The sequence below is a fragment of the Salvelinus alpinus genome, chromosome 29 (assembly GCF_045679555.1).
Source record: "Salvelinus alpinus chromosome 29, SLU_Salpinus.1, whole genome shotgun sequence".
Taxonomy (NCBI): Eukaryota; Metazoa; Chordata; class Actinopteri; order Salmoniformes; family Salmonidae; genus Salvelinus; species Salvelinus alpinus.
The window spans coordinates 39,617,544-39,637,021 of NC_092114.1; the positions used below are offsets into that span (position 1 = coordinate 39,617,544).

At 46.2% G+C, this 19,478-nt stretch overlaps 1 protein-coding gene across 4 annotated transcripts in view; it reads left to right on the forward strand.

The window, feature by feature from the left end:
- Nucleotides 1–1,238: 1,238 nt before the first annotated feature.
- The window catches only part of LOC139558997 (protein capicua homolog), a 38,806-nt gene continuing 20,566 nt past the window's right edge, over nucleotides 1,239–19,478 (forward strand). For 2 of the 4 annotated variants that reach the window (XM_071374575.1, XM_071374577.1), the window contains exons 1-2: nucleotides 1,239–1,425; nucleotides 5,029–9,082. In XM_071374575.1, coding sequence (XP_071230676.1) covers nucleotides 5,356–9,082 — 3,727 coding nt within the window. In that variant the 5' untranslated portion in view covers nucleotides 1,239–1,425; nucleotides 5,029–5,355. Of the gene's footprint in view, nucleotides 1,426–4,079; nucleotides 4,259–5,028; nucleotides 9,083–19,478 lie in introns of all 4 variants that reach the window. The other 2 variants (XM_071374576.1, XM_071374578.1) reach the window with 2 other exon arrangements.

A 19,478-nucleotide genomic window follows, 5' to 3' on the forward strand; every position in this document is an offset into this window, starting at 1 on the left:
GACTGCAGTGCTCTACCCAACAGGCTTGCATATCTGTGTGTGTGTCTGCATGCGTGTGTGTATGTGTGTGTGTTTACTTCCACACGCAAAGGTTCCGTAACGCCCTAGCATGTTATAACTACATGGTACATGCGTGACAAACACACTACAATGCCACAGAAAGCAGAACTATAGTGTTGACCAAGACCAGTCCGCTCACCATTTGTACATGCAGGCTGACAATGCAGTGTGGTGCACTGCTACAAACCAATCCATACAAACAGGATACATGTCAACATTGTGAAATGTTTAACTGAGGATTGCCTATAGAGGAATATATATGGGTAAATCCCTTAGGAACAGTAATCCTTAGGTTTAGTCAAATTTACTCTGGACCCTTCCTGTTTGGCTCAGCTGATGGCAACAAGCATGATGACCTCATCACAGTACTTGGTCATTGGCCTAGAGACCCTCTATCATTTGGCCAATCGTAGATTGATTTGGTGACGTTACTTTAAAGTCTATCAGGTTTGATAGGGAGGCGGGACAAAGCGCGGACTGACGTCAACGATAGTCTATATAGCGCAGTGGTTGGCTAGACTGGCTAATATACAGGAGAAGAAAGAAATATCAAAAGTATACAACAGAAAAATAACAATAGATACAAACATTTATATTCAAAATAAATAACAGAAATGGACATTCATAATGTCTAGGTTTTCTATGTTACTTGGTTAAGCGCATCGATCAGCGCAAATAAACAGCTCTAAACTTTTTCTATCCCATTAACTTTACCCTCCCCATTTAGTTGTTGGTTGAACTTCATTTGCCTCCTCTTTTATACTCGCCATGTACAGGTTAAACTACAGGTTAAATATAATTTTGCAGCAGATGTCCTTACATTAACACAACTGCAAAAGCGAGCGTTTTAGAACATCAAATCCTAAATTATCATTTTTATAGGACTATTACCTCCGCTGTCAGTGCCGCTGCATGCGTTTGTAGATTGGTGAGGAGTTATTTTTCTTCCATTCGACCGCCTACTCCCTGTCAGCAGACCTCCCCTAAAGAGCTATTGGATGGCGCAGCCCTGTCCTAAACAGCTGTTTAGTCTTTCCCAACAGCACGATTCGACTAAACACGGTGTCAATCAAATGTAGACACTGCCATGTAGCTCCTTGGATTCATGAAATCTACTGGCTACTGTACTCAAATGTGTCCTCTGATTGGCTACATGGACTAGTTGTCAAGGCTTTGGGCTTCATTCACCATTTTGCGACTGTAGTGTAGAATGTACCGAGCAGTAGTTTTACCTCCTTTAAGTTGCTTTACAGACGAAAGATAATATGACAGTCCGTTAATTGTCAACCCTGGATTTCCGACTTTTGGTCAACTATCAGTTTTGTTACTGACTCGATAAATATCTGCATTGAAAATAATTTTGTGGTGAGTAAAACCTACAAATCTTTCTTCTGCAGCACTGCAGTAGCCTGTATTGCTTTATCGAGATGCTACGTTGTAGACGTTGTCTACAATAAGCATCCTTTGTAACTACTAATGAAATATCATTTTCCTAGTTTATAATACACTGCGGAGAGAAGCAAAGAGAGGATTGGATGCCACACTTCATTGAAAAGGGAGCGGTACGGGTGGATTGTCAGCCTAAAACTTTTCTCCCAGAAAATATTCAACGCCATAACTGCCATTATAAGAGTGAGACTTCCTAGAAGTGTTTTTCTTCCGTTGCGATTGAAGGCAAAACATTGAAGTCATCTGAATCACCAACATAGAGTTTTTAGCATTATTATCCCTCCATGGGCTACTATTCGTCATACAAAATGTATATTTCCATCTGTCCTTCGTCTGGGCTTGTGGGCCTCGTTTCTACGTTGTGTCCACAAATGTTACTTTTTATTGTAACTTAATTTACAATGTTGCAGTTTGCACTCGTCGGGAAATGTGTTACTAAGTTGCATCCAGTATCGTCAACATTTTACAGCAATTGTCACACGAATGAATTTACAACATAATTACTTTGGTTTCTGTCGCGCGATGTAATTACACATTGTTTGATTTAAGTAAGCCTACTTACTCTCTGTTTGTAACACCCCATTATAATTTGTTCCACAACACCATATATCGGAATAATGGGCCTTTACATTTTTAATTTCACGTGTAAATGTTGCAAGAAGAAGATTTTTCTAAGCGGCCTTGTGTTGTTTGGCCTGCGTCACTGGACTTCACGGCCCTGTTGTGTAGTAAACTGATAGTAATCGCAAAGCACTATGACCAATTAGAGTGCTTCACACATATACAGCACGGTACTATTCAGCAAAACTAACAGTGACCACATTCTTGCAATCGTTTGCATTTTACCGTACTTCAGTTTAGGGTTGTAGTTTTTTATATTTTTTATATCTACATTCAGCCTAAGTCTACTTTAAGTACGTGACATTTGTACATTAGCCGGTAGTTGCACTATAGGTCCATATTCTCCACCAGTTATCATAGTTTTATAGTTATATATTTATACATCGACGCTGTCGAGGCGTAAAGTCATCCCAGTGTGAATTAACGTTGCTTTCTCGTCATTTCAATGAAATTATGTTGAACCCAACGTGGAATAGACGTTGAATTGACGTCTGTGCCCAATGGGATGTTATGCTAATATGGATTTTCATAATGCTCTAATAGCTCATTACAACAAGTTCTCCAATGGTGACAAATGGCAATGCTAGGTTTATACAGCGTTGATATGGCAACATTTATTGAACATTGAATCAACACAAGATTGAACATGAATGCAATATTGACAAATGGATAAGGCTCATACATTTAGAATGGAAATACCGATGTGCCTTCTCTCGAAGTTGTTATCATTATGACACACCCACATACTTGCTGGCGTGCATAATGCACTATTGAGTAAACAATGTGCACACCTCCAACTTGAAAAAGGGAAGGCAACAAATTATTTTACGATGACAGTCATTTGAATGCAATCTCAAGTCTCCTGAATATAATTTGCATGACACAGATCCTGGGTTGTAACTGTGTGTATTATCAAACAGCAGTTTACATGTTGTGTGTTCACAACAATACAGGTCTGTAGTTTCTTATTACAAGTAGAGTTCTGTAGAGCTGAACGTATTAAGTGACTTGACATACATGACATTGGAACAACCTAATATTCAATAAATATCATCATTTGTCCCAGACATGTTGTATATGTCTCAAACATACCATGACATGGAGCATTAAATCCAATGTGATTAAAGCAAAACTCATACTCTGCAAAATAATTTGGTCTAGACTTTGATGTTTGTATTTGGTCGTGCTCTATAAGATGATTAGGCTTTTTGTTGAATCACTTTGTGGTGTTGTCTGAAACTGAGGCTGATGGGCACTGTGTACTGGGGAAAAAGAAAGAAAGATAGCCCTACAACACTTGACGCTGCCTGTTTCAATGGAAAACCCAAAGCAAAACGGTTGGTTCTCAGATAGTTTCTTTAACCCACGTAGGTCAGCATTCAACAACATGGATGTTTTCCCTGGCTGTGAAAATTGCCTCTAAATGAGTGGTTGGTATGAAATCTAAGGAGAACGAGAGGGCTAAAGAGACAGGGTAATAAAGTAGCAGGAAGTTAGGTAATGGTCCATGACAGGAAGTGTGGATTGTAGGGGCGGATTGGTTCGGCTACGAAATAGATAAAGGTCACCACCCAGAACGAGTGAGAGAGAGGGGAAAAGAACGCCTGAGTAAGAGAGAGAGAATGAGAGAACTGCGAGTGAACAAGAAGGAATTCCCCCACCTCCACTGCCTTAGCCAAGAAACCAGCGTGCGCGTGTGTGTGTGTGGGTGTAGACTTGTCTGGACGAGCACTTCCAAATGTGCCTGCCACTATTCTGCTATGCTATATTGTTATATTACTTTACACGTTATATAAGATTGCTTCATTATGGTTTACTTTGTATTCACACAGTGTTAGGTGTTAATTATAAGTAATATAGGCTACATTATGGAATGTACGCATTGTACACTGAGTATACAAAACAATAGGAACACCTTAATATTGAGTTGCACCCCCTTTTGCCCTCAGAACTGCCTCAATTCATCAGGGCATGGACTCTACAAAGTGTCAAAAGCGTTCCACCGGGATGCTGGCCCATGTTGACTCCAATAATTCCCACAGTTGGCTGGATGTCCTTTGGGCGGTGGACCATTCTTGATACACAAGGGAAACCCAGCAGCGTTGCAGTTCGTTACACACTCAAACCGGTGCGCCTGGCATGTACTACCATACCCTGTTCAAAGGCACTTATATTTTTTGTCTTGCCTGTTCACCCTCTGAATGGCACACATACACATCATTGTTTAAATTGTCTCAATGCTTTAAAATCATCCTTTAACCTGTCTGCTCCCCTTAATATACATAGATTATTTCTTTCTTTATTTTATTTAACCTTTATTTAAATAGGCAAGTCAGTGAAGGACAAATTCTTATTTTACAATGATGGCCTACCCCGGCCAAACCCTCCCCTAACCTGGACAATGCAGGGCCAATTGTGCGCCGCTCTATGGGACTCCCAATCACGACCGGTTGTGATAGAGCCCGGGATCTAGCCAGGGTCTGTAGTGATGCCTCTAGCACTGAGATGCAGCGCCTTAGACCGCTGCGCCACTCGGGAGATCTGATTGAAGTGGATTTAACAAGTGACTTCCCTTAAGGGATCATAGCTTTCACCTGGTCAGTCTATGTCATGGAAAGAGCAGGTGTTCCTAATGTTTTGTAATAAAATAGTAATACCCATTATTTCTTGTGTTGGGGGATATATCATTCAATAATTAATATATTACCAAGGACAAAAAATACATGGTTTTATAGAATAGGCCTATATTTGATTATTATTATTTTTTAAATGGGCATTTTACTTTGACAGCCACTTCACCCCACCTCAGCCATTGTCCGGTGAATGGGCTTTTTATAATGTCACAATGCATTTACCACATGAATAATCCAGTCCTCTTTATGTTCTGCTGTGTTTCAGGGTCTGGAATAAGGTGGAAATAGCTGGAGACACAGAAAGAGGAAAGGACGGGATGAGAAAGAGAGGAGCTGGAAGAGCAGGGAAATAGAGGGAGGAGAGTGAGAGGGGCTGGAAGAGCAGGGAAATAGAGGGAGGAGAGAGAGAGGGGCTGGAAGAGCAGGGAAATAGAGGGAGGAGAGTGAGAGGGGCTGGAAGAGCAGAGAAATAGAGGAAGGAGAGAGAGAGGGGCTGGAAGAGCAGGGAAATAGAGGGAGGAGAGAGGAACTGAGAATCTGGTCTCTGGAAAAATAAGCCACTGTAAATCGTAAAGGAAACACCAATGCAGAGATGAAGCCAATTAAAAAGCAAGGAAGGCGCTCGCCCCCGTCGACCCGGGCCAAAGGTGGGAAGAGACGGGGAGCGGTGGACAGTGGGGAGAAAAGAGACTCAGACGAGAACAGAGACCGATCCCCCAAAAGTCAGACCTCACCCCAAACCTCATCTCACTCAGAGTCTTCTCAGGAAGAGTCGGTGACACTTACAGCTAGGGCCACGCCAGAGAGGGAGGTCCACAGAGAGGGGCCCCGGCTCCCAGAGACAGCGGCCGCAGCAGCAGGGTCCCTCCCTGGGAAGTCAGAGGACTCCCGTCCGGAGAGTGTCAAGTCGCTGAGCGCCCACAGCACAGACAGCAGCAGCAGTGCCGCCAGTGCTGCCAACAGCCCCAACCCCTCGTCCAACCGCAAGACGGCCACCTTCAAGGCCCGCGTCCCCAAGAAGAAGTACACCTCTGAGCACTGTGCTGCTGCAGCTGCTGCCGCCAGCAACCACAGATACCATTGCAACCCCGGCACGCCCCCACTGAGCAGTAGTGCTCACTGTGGCAGTAACACCGGTAGTCAGTCGTCGGGCTTATCTTCGGGGCCCGGGTCGACGGCGAGTGAGGGCGGTTCGCTTACTGACATCAACAGTCAGACCAGGAGACCAGTGGAGGACTACATTACCACTATAGCTCCACCACAGGACAGGGATAACACACCTGGACCCCCTCCCACAAGGGACAGAGTCAGGAGAGGCCCAGAGGGAGGCAGAGAAATCTCTCCCAGCCCTGTCCGCTGCTCCTCTACAGACACAGCCAGCGAACACGACCCTGACGTGAGCGAGCCACGCCGCGCCAACTTTCCCCACACCAACCCCAGCACCGAAGCACACACACTGGACCTGGTGCAACGTAGCACCCCACGCACTCCGACCCCACAGAGCCTGTCGGACGCGCTCGCCGACGCCCTGGCCAAAGGTCTAAAGAACCAGCGGGTGCTAGCCAGGCAGGCTAGGAGGAGGACTGGAAAGGGGGAAGAGGAGAACGGAAGGGGAGGGGGGAGGGAGAGCATGGACTCAGTGTTCAGAGCGGGCGTGGTGCGGCGGGTGAGCGGCGAGCACGGCAGCCTGGAGGTGCAGCTGAACGGTGAGAAGGAGCTGTACCGCTACCCGTTCCGCGAGGGCCCCCAGGGGCCCGTGGACATCATCATGGACGCCCCGCCGCCTGGCTCCCAGGCCGTGCCCATCGGCACCCCTGTGTGCGTGCCCTTCGGAGGCAATGAGGACGGCGGCACCACAGAGGCCCAGCGCCAGTGGTACCGAGAGGGCCTGGTCACCCAGGTGGACTCCCACCCGGCTGTGTCCTACCCCTATAGAGTGTTGTTAGAGGACAGAGCGCCACCAGGGGATGAGGAGGGGGATGGCAGGGTGGGCACTCCGACCGCTGTGTGGGTGTCCCGTCAGAGCCTCCGCCTGCTGGTGCCCCCATGGGACCTGGACCTGGGACCCTCTGGAGGGGGGCGAGAGGATGCTGCCGCCGAGAGGGGGAGAGAGAGGGAGAGAGAGGACAGGGACGAAATAGAAGTGGAGCAGGAGCTGTGTTTCCTCAGCCATGGGATGGGGCTCAGCGCAGCTGTGGCTGGGTCCGTGTTGGGGAGGCTTTCATACCCTGGAACGGCCCCCGCCTCCTCATCTTCCTCCACTGTCAGCTCCCCCGTCACCCCCGCCTCGGTGCTGAGTCTGGTGGCCGGAAGAGACTGGGAGCGAGAGAAGGACCTGGTGGAGAGAGAGCGGGAGCTCCAGAGGAAACAAGAGAGAGATAACCGAGAGAGGGCCAAGCACCATCACCACTTCATGCCCCTGACCCCCGAGGAGGACATAGAGGTGTCCCACTTCAGCATGGTGCCCATGGGGGTGGCGGGGGGGGCGGCCAAGGCCCTGGCGGTGTCCCAGCACAGGCACATACTCTCCAAGCCGCCCCCGGGCTACCTCAGCCCCCACCTGTCCGTGGTCCGGGGCCTCGGAGGCACCCCGCTGGTGGGCCCCCACTTGGCCCTCAACCCCCACCCCCCTGCCTCCCCCACGGTGCTAATGGGCCTGGAGTCGGGAGCCCTGGCAGCGGGGGCGGCCGTCATCGCCACCCCTCAGCTCCCTCCTCTGCTCTCCTCGTCCTCCCGCGGCTCCCTGGATAAGCCACCCTCGTCAAACGCCAACTCCCACGGTGCATCTGGAGGGGGTGGAGGCTCGGGTTCGGCGTCCTCGTCGCGCTCCCGCACCCCTCTCACGGCAGCCCAGCAGAAGTACAAGAAGGGCGACGTGGTGTGTACCCCCACGGGCATCCGCAAGAAGTTCAACGGCAAGCAGTGGAGGAGGCTGTGCTCCAGAGAGGGCTGCTCTAAGGAGTCCCAGAGAAGAGGCTACTGCTCGCGTCATCTCTCCATGAGAACTAAAGAGATGGAGGCCAGCGGAGGGGGCAGAGACCGGGGCGGGGCCAGCAGTACGGGCACCCTAACCCCGTCAGACCTGAGGCTGGGCGGCGGCCGGACCAGTTCGGAGTTCGACTGGGACAACACGTCGCGAGACAGCAGCGAAGCGAGCAGTAGGGGAGGGGATTCACGCCCCCGCATGGTCCTGCCCTCGTTCCTGCCCCAGGACCTATCACACTTCGACTTTGATGAGTGCGAGGCGGCCACCATGCTGGTGTCTCTGGGCAGCTCCCGCTCAGGCACCCCCTCCTTCTCTCCCATCTCCAACCAGTCGCCCTTCTCGCCCACACCGTCGCCCTCGCCATCCCCGCTCCTCAGCTTCCGCCCGGCCACCTTCAGCCCCATCACGGCCCCGCCTTCTCTCACCCCTCGCCGCCACCGCCATCTGAGCGGGACTAAGATGAGCACGCCGGGCTCGGAGCGCGAGCGCCACCTGTCGGGCATCGTACCCACCTTCCAGACCAACCTCACCTTCACCGTGCCCATGAGCCCCAGCAAGCGGAAACTGGATGCCCTTCCTCCGCCACTGCCCCTCCCCGATCAGCAGCTAGGGGAGACTATAGGCCTCCGGCCAGCCGCCTTCAGGGTGCTCTCCCCTCAGAGCCAGCCCACCACCCCCTCCTCGCTCTCCTTCCCCCGGCCCCGGAGCGCCACCAGCCGCCCCCCGTCATCCGCCGCCTCCACCCCTCCGCCCATGCTGGTGTCCCCCACCCCTCCCTCCCCACTGCCCCAGGACCCCAGCCTCCGCCGCATCGTGCCCCTGCGAGACTCCCCCGTCATCGTGAGGAACCCCGACGTCCCCCTGGCCAAGTTTACCGAGGGCCCCTTAGGGAGGAGGGGAGCAGGGGGCTGCTCCTCCAGAGACCACAGCCAGCCCCTGCACCTTGCCACCGGCCTCCAAACACCCGTGCCCATCAACGGAGCCGATACCAATGGAGCGGTCCTCATGCGAAACCCCGCCTCCAACCTGGTCCTTGTAACCTCCTCCCAGTCCCTGACCCCAGCCGTCACCGGACACCCTGTCCACTCCAGCCCAGCCCTCAGTGGTGGCTCTGCCTCCATGTCCTCTACTGGCTCCGCCCTCTCCAGCTCTGGATCAGGCGGTAGGGAGTGGGAGAGGAAGTCCGGAGGGCATCAGGACGCCATTGGAGGGACACTGCCCCAGCCGGTAGCCTGCCACCCCTCGCCCACTGCCCTGCTGCCCCTCATCCTACCAGCCGAGTCCCCTCAACCTGCACCCCGCAAGGACATCATCATGGGACGGCCCGGGACAGGTAACACCACAATCATTATACCACGACTAAGGGCTGTGTCCATGCACTTTTGTCGTGCGAAAGAACAGCCCTTATCCGTGGTATATTAGCCATATATCACACCCACTCGTGCCTTATTGCTTAAGTATAAGTCTTAGTATATAGGGGTTAGTATAAAGAGGTTAGTATATAGGGGTTAGTATTAGAGGTCGACCGATTATGATTTTTCAACGCCGATACCAATTTATTGAAGGACCAAAAGAAGCCGATACCGATTAATCGGTAGAATTACAACAATACTGAATGAACAATGAACACTTTTATTTTATCTTAATATAATACATAAATAAAATCAATTTTGTCTCAAATAAATAATGAAACATGTTCCAATTTGGTTTAAATAATGCAAAAACACAGTGTTGGAGAAGAAAGTAAAAGTGCAATATGTGCCATGTAAAAAAGCTAACGTTTAAGTTCCTTGCTCAGAACATGAGAACATATGAAAGCTGGTGGTTCCTTTTAACATGAGTCTTCAATATTCCCAGTTAAGAAGTTTTAGGTTGTAGTTATTATGGGAATTATGACGCGTCCACTATTTCTCTCTATACCGTTTGTATTTCATATACCTTTGACTATTGGATGTTCTTATAGGCACTATAGTATTGCTATCCTAATCTCGGGAGTTGATAGGCTTGAAGTCATAAACAGCGCTGTGCCTCAAGCATTGCTAAGAGCTGCTGGAAAACGCCGTAAAGTGCAGTTTGAATGAATGCGTACGAGCCTACTGCTGTCTACCACTGCTCAGTCAGACTGCTCTATCAAATATCAAATCATAGACTTAATTATAATATAATAAACACACGGAAATACGATCCTTAGGTCATTAATATGGTCAAATCCGGAAACTATCATTTCGAAAACAAAACGTTTATTCTTTCAGTGAAATACGGAACCGTTCTGTATTTTATCGAACGGGTGGCATCCATAAGTCTAAATATTGCTGTTACATTGCACAACTTTCAATGTTATGTCATAATTATGTAGAATTCTGGCAAATTAAATACAATCTTTGTTAGGAAGAAATGGTCTTCACACCGTTCGCAACGAGCCATGCGGTCCAAACTGCTGCATATACCCTGACTGCTTGCACTGAACGCAAGAGAAGTGACACATTTTCCCTAGTTAATATTGCCTGCTAACATGAATTTCTATTATCTAAATATGCAGGTTTAAAAATATATACTTGTGTATTGATTTTAACCTTTCATGAGCCTCTACCCCGGGTCCGGGATCACCCCCCACCCCCCCACACACTGATTAGCATAGCTAGCATAGCTTCACAAGTAGATAGTAGCATCTAAATATCATTAAATCACAAGTCCAAGACACCAGATGAAAGATACAGATCTTGTGAATAAACCCATCATTTCTGTTTTTTAAAATGTTTTACAGGGAAGACACAATATGTAAATCTATTAGCTAAACACGTTAGCAAAATACACAATTTCTTTGTCCACCATTTTTTCTCTCCACCAGTAGCTATCACCAATTCGGCTAAACTAAGATATTGATAGCCACTAACCAAGAAAAAACCTCTTCAGATGACAGTCTGATAACATATTTATGGTATAGGATAGGTTTTGTTAGAGAAATGTGCATATTTCAGGTAGAAATCACAGTTTACAATTGCACCCACCATCACAACTCGACTAGAATTACTACAGGGAGCAACGTGTATGACCAATTTACTCATCATAAAACATTTCATAAAAATAGACAAAGCATAGCAATGGAAAGACCGAGATCTTGTGATTTCAGACAATATTTCAGATTTTCTAAGCGTTTTACAATAAATCGATAAGTTAGCATACCACATGTGCAAACGTTACCAGAGCATCGATTCAAGCCAAAGAGAGCTATAACGTAATCATCGCCAAAATATATTAATTTTTTCACTAACCTTCTCAGAATTCTTCCGATGACACTCCTGTAACATCATTTTACAACATACATATAGAGTTTGTTCGAAAATGTGCATATTTAGCCATACAAAACCGTGGTTATACAATGAAAATAGTAGCAAATCAAGCCTCAAAATGTCGGACGTCATCTTTCAGAGTGATCTAGTTTAATCGAAAGCTAATCATATACTTGACTAAAAAATACAGGGGTTGACAGGAATCGAAAGACAAATTAGTTCTTAATGCAACCGCTGATTTACATTTCTAAAATTATCCTTACTGTGCAATACAGGGTTCGCCAAGTGAAGCGATAACAAACAAAATGGCGGATTATGCGGTTAAAATATTTCGACAGAACAACGATTTATCATATTAAATATTTCTTACTATGAGGTGATTTTCCATCAGATTCTTGGGCAATGTATCCTTTCTTGGGTCTAATCTTCTTTTGGTCGATAGATGTCCTCTGTCCTTCGAAATGTCCACTAACATCGACCGAGACCCCGAAACGTGCCCAAAGCTTCAAAGTGCACGACAAAGAAATTCCTCAAAATCGCACTAAACGGATATAAATTGCTATAAAACGGTTCAAATTAACTACATTATGATGTTTTTAACAACTATAATGAGTAAAAACATGACCGGAGAAATGTTACTGGCTAAACAACCATTTGGAAGGAGGCAAGTCCGATGTCCATCTTGCGTAAGACGCGCGAAGGGAAAGAACGATACTTCCACGTTTTGTTGTTTTATAGTGGCTCTGATTGTGCAATCGACTCCATTCAAAACGTCATGACGTACTGACACCCAGAGGAAGACGTAGGCAGTGTCGGTTTCTCCATAGCATTTACAGGCACCTTAAAACCGACCCCAGATCAGGGGTCAAAATTTCTGAAATCTGACTCCCTGTCAGGAAAAGTGCGGTAGAAGTAGTTCTGTACCACTCAGAGACAAAATTCCAACGGCTATAGAAACTAGAAAGTGTTTTCTATCCAATAATAACAATAATATGCATATTGTACGATCAAGAATTGAGCACGAGGCAGTTTAATTTGGAGACCAAAAAATGCTAATGCGGAACAGCACCCCCTATAGTTGCAAGAAGTGTTAAGAAAGGCATTGATGTTTATGGTTAGGTACATTTGTGCAACGATTGTGCTTTTTTCGCAAATGCGCTTTTGTTAAATCATCACCCGTTTGGTAAAGTTGAAGTAGGCTGTGATTTGATGATAAATTAACAGGCACCGCATTAACAGGCACCGCTAGTTAACCAAGTAATATCATCAACCATGTGTAGTTAACAAGTGATTATGTTAAGATTGATTGTTTTTTATAAGATAAGTTTACCTTGGCTCCTTGCAGCCACAAGGTCCTCTTGATACTGCACTCGCGTAACAGGTGGTCAGCCTGCCACGCAGCCTCCTCGTGGTTTGCAATGTAATCGGCCATAATCGGCATCCAAAAAAGGCAGATTACCAATTGTTATGGAAACTTGAAATCGGCCCTAATTAATCGGCCATGCCAATCGACCTCTAGTTAGTATATAGGGGTGTATAGGGGTTAGTATATAGGGGTGTATAAGGGTGTATAGGGGTTAGTATTTAGGGGTTAGCATAAAGGTGTTAGTATATAGGGGTGTATAGGGATTAGTATAAAGGGGTTAGTATATAGGGGCGTATAGGGGTTAGTATATAGGGGTGTATAGGGGTTAGTATATAGAGGTGTATAGGGGTTAGTGTATAGGGGTTAGTATATTTTATTTATTTATTTATTTCACCTTTATTTAACCAGGTAGGCAAGTTGAGAACACGTTCTCATTTACAATTCCCTGGCCAAGATAAAGCAAAGCAGTTCGACACATACAACAACACAGAGTTACACATGGAGTAAAACAAACATACAGTCAATAATACAGTAGAAAAATAAGTCTATATACAATGTGAGCAAATGAGGTGAGATAAGGGAGGTAAAGGCAAAAAAAAGGCCATGGTGGCGAAGTAAATACAATATAGCAAGTAAAACACTGGAATGGTTGATTTGCAGTGGAAGAATGTGCAAAGTAGAGATAGAAATAATGGGGTGCAAAGGAGCAAAATAAATAAATAAATACAGTAGGGAAAGAGGTAGTTGTTTGGGCTAAATTATAGATGGGCTTTGTACAGGTGCAGTAATCTATGAGCTGCTCTGACAGCTGGTGCTTAAAGCTAGTGAGGGAGATAAGTGTTTCCAGTTTCAGAGATTTTTGTAGTTCGTTTCAGTCATTGGCAGCAGAGAACTGGAAGGAGAGGCGGCCAAAGGAAGAATTGGTTTTGGGGGTGACCAGAGAGATATACCTGCTGGAGCGCGTGCTACAGGTGGGTGCTGCTATGGTGACCAGCGAGCTGAGATAAGGGGGGACTTTACCTAGCAGGATCTTGTAGATGACCTGGAGCCAGTGGGTTTGGCGACGAGTATGAAGCGAGGGCCAGCCAACGAGAGTGTACAGGTCGCAGTGGTGGGTAGTATATGGGGCTTTGGTGACAAAACGGATGGCACTGTGATAGACTGCATCCAATTTATTGAGTAGGGTATTGGAGGCTATTTTGTAAATGACATCACCGAAGTCGAGGATTGGTAGGATGGTCAGTTTTACAAGGGTATGTTTGGCAGCATGAGTGAAGGATGCTTTGTTGCGGAATAGGAAGCCAATTCTAGATTTAACTTTGGATTGGAGATGTTTGATGTGAGTCTGGAAGGAGAGTTTACAGTCTAACCAGACACCTAGGTATTTGTAGTTGTCCACATATTCTAAGTCAGAGCCGTCCAGAGTAGTGATGTTGGACAGGCGGGCAGGTGCAGGCAGCGATCGGTTGAAGAGCATGCATTTAGTTTTACTTGTATTTAAGAGCAATTGGAGGCCACGGAAGGAGAGTTGTATGGCATTGAAGCTCGCCTGGAGGGTTGTTAACACAGTGTCCAAAGAAGGGCCAGAAGTATACAGAATGGTGTCGTCTGCGTAGAGGTGGATCAGAGACTCACCAGCAGCAAGAGCGACATCATTGATATATACAGAGAAGAGAGTCGGTCCAAGAATTGAACCCTGTGGCACCCCCATAGAGACTGCCAGAGGCCCGGACAACAGACCCTCCGATTTGACACACTGAACTCTATCAGAGAAGTAGTTGGTGAACCAGGCGAGGCAATCATTTGAGAAACCAAGGCTGTCGAGTTTGCCGATGTAGAGGTGTATAGGGGTTAGTATATAGAGGTTAGTATATAGAGGTGTATAGGGGTTAGTATATAGAGGTGTATAGGGGTTAGTATATAGAGGTGTATAGAGGTTAGTATATAGAGGTGTATAGGGGTTAGTATATAGAGGTCTATAGGGGTTAGTATACAGGGGTTAGTATATAGAGGTGTATAGGGGTTAGTATATAGAGGTGTATAGGGGTTAGTATGTAGGGGTGTATAGGGGTTAGTGTATAGGGGTTAGTATATAGGGGTGTATAGAGGTTAGGGCTATATAGACATGATAGTAACATACATCAGTAATAAGGGAAATGGGGAGAGTTATTATTGGAGGGATGCGACACCATTCTTCTATGAGAAATTCCATCATTTGGTGTTTTGTTGATGGTGGTGAAAAACGCTGTCGCTCCAGAATCTCCTCTGAGTGTTCCATTGAGTTGAGATGTGGTGACTGAGACGGCCATGGCATAGGGGTTACATGGTTTTCATGCTTGTTCTGCCTGCGGTTATGGAACCCCTACCTGTCCCAGACCTGCTGTTTTCAACTCTTAATGATCGGCTATGAAAAGCCAACTGACATTTATTCCTGATTATTATTTGACCATGCTTGTCACTTATGAACATTTTGAACATCTTGGCCATGTTCTGTTATAATCTCCACCCGGCACAGCCAGAAGAGGACTGGCCACCCCTCATAGCCTGGTTCCTCTCTAGGTTTCTTCCTAGGTTTTGGCCTTTCTAGGGAGTTTTTCCTAGCCACCGTGCTTCTACACCTGCATTGCTTGCTGTTTGGGGTTTTAGGCTGGGTTTCTGTACAGCACTTCGAGATATTAGCTGATGTACGAAGGGCTATATAAAATAAACTTGATTTGATTTGATCAAACCATTCAGTGACCACTCATGCCCTGTGCATGGGGGCCTTGTAATCCTGGAAGAGTCCACTCCCGTCAGGGTAGAAATGATTCACCACAGGTTGAATGTGATCACTCAGAATGGCTGTGTATTTATTGCCGTTTACCTTGCCCTCTAAGGGGTTGTGTGGATCTAAACCATGCCAGGAAACTGCACCCCCACATCGTAACAGAGCCGCCAAGAACCCTCATTTACTCAAGTGTTTCCTTTATTTTGGCGGTTACCTATGTGTAAAAATGAGTGACTTCAGTGACAAGAAATGTACACTTGTACTTTTGCATCATGGCCGCAAGAATGCTGTGTGGGGCATTACGTAGTAGGCAGCTAAATATAATGTTGGTCTGGTATGTCTTTCAGAATGTGTGTGGTGTGTGGTTTGGTGTAGGGGAGGGGGCGGGGGGGTGTCAACGAGTGTGTGATACAGGGTGTTGGTCTGTGTGCTTCAGTTTCAGTTAAACTTTTAAAAGGAATGTGTCTAGACATGCAAGGCTGCTGACAAATGCACACACACACACACACACACACACACACACACACACACACACACACACACACACACACACACACACACACACACACACACACACACACACACACACACACACAGTCACACACACAGTCACACACACACACAGTCACACACACACAGCGCTCAATATAGCAGACAATACACAACCTCAGGCAGAGCACCAAGGGCAAGTCCAGTGTTTTTTTTTTATCCCACTGAACTGAAAAGGAGTAATCATATTGCAGTGTTGTCATGGATACTTTGTCTCTCCATAGAATTAGTGCAGTTAAACTTAGAACTCTCTCTGCTTGTTGGATCGTGCTTCTCTCTGCTTTTCTATCACTTATTCTCTATGGGGGCGAATCCTAACTTCCACTTCAAATTTTCACTTCGTCCCATTGAAGTCAATGGGAGATTAAGTGAACGTGTAGATTAAATGGAAGTTAGGATTCGCCCCTTTGCTTCTGCTCCTAACTTTCTTCTAGAATCTAAAACCCCATAGACACCAGTTAGTATTTTCAATGTAACACTCTCTCAATGTAACACTCTCTAGACCAGTAGTCTCGACGTGTGTGTATGAAATGACATGCTCCCCCCATGACCCTCCCGCGTGTCATGAGATTATCTGAGGAGGGCTTGCAAGTTAACCACTTCAAACACTTCTGAGAAGAAAACCCTCTCTCTTGTAAACACAACTCATTCATCCTTCCTCGTGTACAGTATCTCACCTGACCAACATCGAATCAAACGGAATGTTATTTGTCACATGCTTCATAAACAACAGGTGTGGACTAACGGTGAAATGTTTACTTACGGGTCCTTCCCAACAATGCAGAGAGAAAGAAAATAGAGAAATAATAGAAAAGTAATACACGTAGTAATAAGCAGTAATAAATACTCAATGAGCAAACGATAACTTGGCTTTATACAGTGGGTTTTATTTTATTTTAATTTACCTTTATTTAACTAGGCAAGTCAGTTAAGAACAAATTCTTATTTACAATGACGACCTACCAAAAGGCTAAAGGCCTCCTGCAGGGACGGGGAATGGAATAGAAAATATAGAAATATAGTATAAAACACACATCACGACACGAGAGACAACACAACACTACATAAAAAGAGACCTAAGACGACAACAGAGCAAGGTAGCTACACATGACAACACAGCATGGTAGCAACACAACTTAACAACAACATGGTAGCAACACAACATCGTAGCAGCATAAAACGTGGTACAAACATTATTGGGCACAGACAAACAGCACAAAGGGCAAGAAGGTAGAGACAACAATACATCACGCGAAGCAGCCACAACTGTCAGTAAGAGTGTCCATGACTGAGCCTTTGAATGAAGAGATGGAGATAAAACTGTCCAGTTTGAGTGTTTGCTGCAGCTCGTTCCAGTCGCTAGCTGCAGCGAACTGAAAAGAGGAGCGACCCAGAGATGTCTGTGCTTTGTAGACATTTAACTAGGTACCAGTACCTAGTCGATGTGCAGGGGTACGAGGTAATTGAGGTAGATACTGTATGTACATACAACTAGGAATAAAGTGACAGATAATAATAGCAGCAACAGCATATGTGATGAGTCAGAAAAGTTTGTCCAAAAAAGTATGTCAATGCAGATAGTCCAGGTAGCTATTTGGTTAACTTTTTAACCAACTATTTAGCAGTCTTATGGCTTGGGGGTAGAAGCTCTTCGGGGTCCTGTTGGTTCCAGACTTGGTGCATTGGTACCGCTTGCCATGCAGTAGCAGAGAGAACAGTCTATGACTTGGGTGGCTGGAGTCTTTGATAATTTTCAGGGCCTTCCTCTGACACTGCCTGGTATAGAGGTCCTTGATGGCAGGGAGCTCGGCCCCAGCGATGTACTGGGACGTACGCACTACCCTCTGTAGCACCTTGTGGTCGGATGCCAAGCAGTTGCCATACCAAGCGGTGATGCAGCCAGTCAAGATGCTCTCAATGGTGCAGCTGTAGAACATTTTGAGAATCTGCGGGCCCGTACCAAATCTTTTCAGCCTCCTGAGGGGGAAGAGGCGTTGTCGTGCCCTATTCAGGACTGTGTTGGTGTGTGTGGACCATAGTAGATCCTTAGTGATGTGGACCCTCAGGGGTCACTTGAAAATGTCAGGGGAACAATCTCAATGTGACTCAAAAATCGTAAAAGAAGTTGCAATGTGTGAGACCCCATATACAGTGGGGAGAACAAGTATTTGATACACTGCCGATTTTGCAGGTTTTCCTACTTACAAAGCATGTAGAGGTCTGTAATTTTTATCATAGGTACACTTCAACTGTGAGAGACGGAATCTAAAACAAAAATCCATAAAATCACATTGTATGATTTTTAAATAATTAATTAGCATTTTATTGCATGACATAAGTATTTGATCACCTACCAACCAGTAAGAATTCCGGCTCTCACAGACCTGTTAGTTTTTCTTTAAGAAGCCCTCCTGTTCTCCACTCATTACCTGTATTAACTGCACCTGTTTGAACTCGTTACCTGTATAAAAGACACCTGTCCACACGCAATCAAACAGATTCCAACCTCTCCACAATGGCCAAGACCAGAGAGCTGTGTAAGGACATCAGGGATAAAATTGTAGACCTGCACAAGGCTGGGATGGGCTACAGGACAATAGGCAAGCAGCTTGGTGAGAAGGAAACAACTGTTGGCGCAATTATTAGAAAATGGAAGAAGTTCAAGATGACGGTCAATCACCCTCGGTCTGGGGCTCCATGCAAGATTTCACCTCGTGGGGCATCAATGATCATGAGGAAGGTGAGGGATCAGCCCAGAACTACACGGCAGGACCTGGTCAATGACCTGAAGAGAGCTGGGACCACAGTCTCAAAGAAAACCATTAGTAACACACTACGCCGTCATGGATTAAAATCCTGCAGCGCACGCAAGGTCCCCCTGCTTAAGCCAGTGCATGTCCAGGCCTGTCTGAAGTTTGCCAATGACCATCTGGATGATCCAGAGGAGGAATGGGAGAAGGTCATGTGGTCTGATGAGACAAAAATAGAGCTTTTTGGTCTAACTCCACTCGCCGTGTTTGGAGGAAGAAGAAGTATGAGTACAACCCCAAGAACACCATCCCAACCGTGAAGCATGGAGGTGGAAACATCATTCTTTGGGGATGCTTTTCTGCAAAGGGGACAGGACGACTGCACCGTATTGAGGGGAGGATGGATGGGGCCATGTATCGCGAGATCTTGGCCAACAACCTCCTTCCCTCAGTAAGAGCATTGAAGATGGGTCGTGGCTGGGTCTTCCAGTATGACAACGACACGAAGCACACAGCCATGGCAACTAAGGAGTGGCTCCGTAAGAAGCATCTCAAGGTCCTGGAGTGGCCTAGCCAGTCTCCAGACCTGAACCCAATAGAAAATCTTTGGAGGGAGCTGAAAGTCCGTATTGCCCAGCGACAGCCCCGAAACCTGAAGGATCTGGAGAAGATCTGTAGGGAGGAGTGGGCCAAAATCCCTGCTGCAGTGTGTGCAAACCTAGTCAAGAACTACAGGAAACGTATGATCTCTGTAATTGCAAACAAAGGTTTCTGTACCAAATATTAAGTTCTGCTTTTCTGATGTATCAAATACTTATGTCATGCAATAAAATGCAAATTAATTACTTAAAAATCATACAATGTGATTTTCTGGATTTTTGTTTTAGATTCCGTCTCTCATAGTTGAAGTGTACCTATGATAATAATTACAGACCTCTACATGCTTTGTAAGTAGGAAAACCTGCAAAATCGGCAGTGTATCAAATACTTGTTCTCCCCACTGTATA